This window comes from Berghia stephanieae, chromosome 2 (genome assembly GCF_034508935.2).
Source record: "Berghia stephanieae isolate SIO BIC M18660-M18661 chromosome 2, UCSD_Bste_1.3, whole genome shotgun sequence".
Classification (NCBI taxonomy): domain Eukaryota; kingdom Metazoa; phylum Mollusca; class Gastropoda; order Nudibranchia; family Aeolidiidae; genus Berghia; species Berghia stephanieae.
This window is the reverse complement of record NC_088361.1, coordinates 85,881,059-85,886,629: the sequence shown is the minus strand read 5'-3', so window position 1 is coordinate 85,886,629 and position 5,571 is coordinate 85,881,059. Positions and strand designations below refer to the sequence as shown.

At 37.3% G+C, this 5,571-nt stretch overlaps 1 protein-coding gene across 1 annotated transcript in view; it reads right to left on the bottom strand.

Annotated features, from left to right (window-relative positions):
- The window catches only part of LOC144965719 (proline-rich protein PRCC-like), a 15,875-nt gene extending 11,859 nt beyond the window's left edge, over nt 1-4,016 (bottom strand). The window contains exon 1 of the mRNA XM_078901341.1: nt 3,515-4,016. Within this exon, the coding sequence (XP_078757467.1) occupies nt 3,515-3,716 (202 nt within the window). The 5' untranslated portion in view covers nt 3,717-4,016. The remainder of the gene's footprint in view (nt 1-3,514) is intronic.
- Between the last annotated feature and the right edge of the window lie 1,555 nt (nt 4,017-5,571).

Here is a 5,571-nt window from a genome sequence, read left to right as displayed (position 1 = left end):
TCCAGAGTAGTGGAGGCGATCAAACAACAAAGGCCAGGATGTATAATGATGAAGTCTTTAATCAGGAACAATGGAACAGATCATTCTTTTGTATCGTACTCTATAGGCAAGTAGCAATGAATGAATGAATCAATCAATCAATGACAGAATCACATAATATTAGCTGTAGCAGTTCAAAATAGATTTAGCACGGACCTCAGGGAAAGCACCTACGTCACTGGTCCAGGTAAAGTGATGCATACGACTGAAGTGAGTAAATCCGTTCGAGTTGTGTGCATCTTCATGATTTAAACAAATTAATGCAAATGTCATAGGACGTGTATGAAGGAACGAATTAGTCTAAATTGAAGAGTTATGCTACAGAATCAATCATAGAAAATTGCAGAGATAAAGAGTAAATGTTTAGCTCGTAATTAGTAATCAAAGGCGTTAACGTTATGGGTGTATGAAACATTTAAGTAACAATTATTAAGTATACAGAAGAACAAAGTAGATTTAGATGACTCAAGTTATGTGGCTAAAAAGCTATGATTTGCCAGAATTAGTGATATAAATTTATAAATGATCATAGTTGTTAAAATGAAGTTATAACGATGTGAAGTGGTGAAAGAAAGCCCACAAAAATATATTATCAGGCCAGAAGTCACACCCAGCCGAGGATAAAAATAGTATTACATCGAGAGGCTACCTGTGTAAGGGCTTAACACACAAACACACAGCGTACTATTGGTCATAGTAACACACACGAGTCAAGTAATGTTGATATCAACCACAGAGGCACACAGCCTTGCATACAATTAAAAAGTGATGGTAGCGACAAGTAGTAAAGAGTACATAATCAAATAACGTTAGATAGAATAGAATGGTCATTCTATTACATTTGTATGCAAAATTATTGCAGAAAAACATTTTATCATCATCATTTTTGCAATCACTTTTCTTTCTTCTTTACGTTTTTAATTCTCTATTTTTTCTTGTTCATATTGTCATGCTCTTTAGGTAACTTTTTTTCAACCATGATTGTTCTTTAATTCTATAATATTATATCAGGTTTTTATTATAAATGAATGAAATTCTATATCTGCTTCTTTCCTTCCTCTTCTTCTCTGCTGCTTCTTCTCCGCCACCTTATTTCAAAAACAATTATTGTTGTTATTGTTCATTATCATTATTTCTACTTGTTCTCGGCGCTGATATAATGACCTCAAAAGTAGATAATGCAAATGCAAGCACCATAAAAGTCCAGTCATAAATCTGTTTTAAAATAATTTTGTTTCACATCACTTACTACACTTTTCGAATTATCAGTGATAAAGTTTACCTTTAATGACCGTGCCACATACCAATATAATGTACCCAAAAGAGAAAGAGAGAGAGAGAGAGAGAGAGAGAGAGAGAGAGAGAGAGAGAGAGAGAGAGAGAGAGAGAGAGAGAGAGAGAGGAGAGAGAGAGAGTTATGGTGCTATCAGCAAAGTGAGTGGAGCAGGCACTTATGTTGGTAACAACAAGATATGAAGTGAATAGAAAAGTGCCAGAAGACAATAGAGAATAAAAAAATTTTTCGCGGCGGTGGTGGGGTTTGAACCTGCGACCTTATTGGTACGACAACTCCGCCTGGCAGGTGAGAGCGTGGCTCTACCGTGTGAGCTATCCACGAACACAAAAATATTCGTTTCAAACCCAAAGTCATTATTAGATCCCTCTCTCACCCACTTCTTGAGACCGCCGATTCGTTCGTACACCACCATCGCGAATAATTTTGACCAGCAGTTAAGCTTAATAGCCAATATTCTCAACACAAACATATAACATAGAAACGATTGAGACATTGAGTATGCTCCGGTGTATGGGGTGAATTTTTAATTCAGAAAAGTGAGTGGAGCAGGCACTTATGTTGGTAACAACAAGATATGAAGTGAATAGAAAAGTGCCAGAAGACAATAGAGAATAAAAAATTTTTTTTTTTTTCGCGGCGGAGGTGGGGTTTCAACCTGCGACCTTATTGGTACGACAACTCCGCCTGGCAGGTGAGAGCGTGGCTCTACCGTGTGAGCTATCCACGAACACAAAAATATTCGTTTCAAACCCAAAGTCATTATTAGATCCCTCTCTCACCCACTTCTTGAGACCACCGATTCGTTCGTACACCACCATCGCGAATAATTTTGACCAGCAGTTAAGCTTAATAGCCAATATTCTCAACACAAACATATAACATAGAAACGATTGAGACATTGAGTATGCTCCGGTGTATGGGGTGAATTTTTAATTCAGAAAAGTGAGTGGAGCAGGCACTTATGTTGGTAACAACAAGATATGAAGTGGGTCTATTGTCTTCTGGCACTTTTCTATTCACTTCATATCTTGTTGTTACCAACATAAGTGCCTGCTCCACTCACTTTTCTGAATTAAAAATTCACCCCATACACCGGAGCATACTCAATGTCTCAATCGTTTCTATGTTATATGTTTGTGTTGAGAATATTGGCTATTAAGCTTAACTGCTGGTCAAAATTATTCGCGATGGTGGTGTACGAACGAATCGGCGGTCTCAAGAAGTGGGTGAGAGAGGGATCTAATAATGACTTTAGGTTTGAAACGAATATTTTTGTGTTCGTGGATAGCTCACACGGTAGAGCCACGCTCTCACCTGCCAGGCGGAGTTGTCGTACCAATAAGGTCGCAGGTTCAAACCCCACCACCGCCGCGAAAAAAAAAAAATTTTTATTCTCTATTGTCTTCTGGCACTTTTCTATTCACTTCATATCTTGTTGTTACCAACATAAGTGCCTGCTCCACTCACTTTTCTGAATTAAAAATTCACCCCATACACCGGAGCATACTCAATGTCTCAATCGTTTCTATGTTATATGTTTGTGTTGAGAATATTGGCTATTAAGCTTAACTGCTGGTCAAAATTATTCGCGATGGTGGTGTACGAACGAATCGGCGGTCTCAAGAAGTGGGTGAGAGAGGGATCTAATAATGACTTTGGGTTTGAAACGAATATTTTTGTGTTCGTGGATAGCTCACACGGTAGAGCCACGCTCTCACCTGCCAGGCGGAGTTGTCGTACCAATAAGGTCGCAGGTTCAAACCCCACCACCGTCGCGAAAAAATTTTTTATTCTCTATTGTCTTCTGGCACTTTTCTATTCACTTCATATCTTGGTGCTATCAGCGAGACTCGTGGGGCCTTCTAGTTTCCACGACCCCCCCCCCCCCCCTCAAGCGAACAGGCAATCTATAATAATAATAATAATAATAATAATAATAATAATAATAATAATAATAATAATAATAATAATAGAGAGAGAGGGTCGTGACGTGAGTTATGATCATGCGTGATGACGAGACTGTTTGCACACACAAACATTTTGAATTTGAAACATATGTCTGCAAAAAAAAAAAAAAAAAAAAAAAAAAAGAAAGAAAGAAAGAAAAGGATTCGATGATTCATTGGCACGGTTTAGCGCTTCCTAAAGTTTTTCTTGCTCTTAAATTTAGCAAATCACCTTTTTTGGTAGTTCCAATGCCTAAGGAAGACGAGGAAAACACTGAATCTGAAAAAATTGAAGAAGCCGGATTGCTTGTATTTGTAGTTTGGATTTCATCCTCATCGTCACTTATTGGTACATCATGCAGATCCTCTTCTTGTTGAGATTCGGTGCCACTTTCTTCACTATCATCACTTGCTCCATACGCAACCAAAGACATTATTAAAATGTTGTTTTATATGGTGACAATAATTGGTGGGGGAAAAAAAAATAAAGCTCCCTCACTAAGTAATGTTTATTTACAGTTCTCAATATCATTTAACTCTTCACGATAAAGAGTAAAGAATGTCAGGTTATTCATTTCCTTTTCCTTTCTAAAACTAAAATGAAACCACGGTTGCTAAAGACGCTTGTATGACTTTCGCATGCATAGTCGGCCGACTTTGCAGTCTCGGCGGCCTTCTCGATTTCGGTGCAGATGACTCTCCATCGGTGTTGATTGAGTGCAATTGTTGGTAGTGAGGTGGCTGGGCGTCCTGTGTTAAAAAAAAGGCATCGGCATCGGGTCCCAAGTCGGTGAAGTAAAATGACCAATGACACAGCTGTATTATTTGCTGACTGGTATTTCAAGATCTTGTCTCGGGATATATCCACTTCCTTTAAGTATTTGAAGAGAGATCGGGGTTTCGTTACATTTTTTGCTACAGTTACAGTGCGTTTATTTGTGTAAGGTATCTAATTCCCAGTCCCAGTTTTGTACTAAGTTGTTTACGGCGGAAGGTGTCCAATTGGTTTTGGTTGCAGCTATTCGGACTCGAGTCTGAATAGTCTCCTGTTGCTATTTGGACTCAAATTCCAATGCGCATGTGCAATCAACAGATTGTTCGGACTAAATCTGAATAGTCTCCAGTGGCAGTATAGTCTTTTTTAAAATATATTTTTTAAATTATTGATGATTACATAAAATTAATTCAAATCAAAATTACTTTTTAGTAACTATCAATAGGTAGTCTAAACCCGCTATATTTGAAGAAAAAGACAAAATCATAGATCAATTGGAAGTCTAGATAGAAATGAAAAGAAAAGAGTTTAAACTCTTCAAAAGAAATAAATGCCAATCGAAGTAATACTGATATAAATGTAAAGCTTTTCTAAGAACATAACACGATGTCCAATTAAAATTAGGACAAAAATAAATAATTTTTAAAAGTACATATTCTGATTGTGCGAGACAGGCAGCAATTTTACAGTCCAAAGTAGGGGTATGAGCTGAGTTAGTGTGATATTGGCAAAACAGAATTTCTTCCGATCTCTTTCTATTTCTTTATCACTTCCACCCTTTGCCAACTGCCCACATTGTGTCGTCCTACCCTCTGTATGCAAACGTACATTGGAGTTTGAGTCCGAATAGCCACGGGAGACTATTCAGACTCGAGTTTGAATTGCCACTTCGGTTTTTTTTTTTTTTTGTTGTTGTTTGTTTTGTTTTGTTTTTTTGTTTGTTTGTTTTTTTTTTTTTTTTTTTTTTTGGTCGGATTTTGCCATTCCCCGTGTGCATGCACAGTTGTAGAGGATAATTGATTTGACCAGTGTGTTAAAACAACTTGATACCTATGTGTTTTTGTTTTATTCTGTCGCTTCTTATACTTATAGTATAGTATAATAGTATAGTGTGTCCAGCGAATTGGGCTTTCTGTGCCTTTGCTGATCTAGGGTATGGATTATCCTGTGCAGTCATCTCGGTTTGATGGGGGGCTAGTTGAGAACTAATCTGAATCTATGGTTGAAACCGAGGCTGTCAAGATTGTTGCTAATTTGGTTTTAAAAGTCTTCATTTTTATCCTAATTTGTTTTAAGTATGATAAGAGAAGACACAACTAGAAAAAATAAGACAATTATGATAATGTTGTTGTTTGTTTTAAAGGGTTTTACGGCGTTTGAAACACATTTAGGTTATATCAGCGCCAGTAAAAAGGAAGAAAATGGGATAGTAAAAAGTTCTAGAACTACAATTTAAGCACCAAAGAGAAAGTAAGACAAAGGGGAACTGGGAAGAAATAGGGATCAGATGCAGA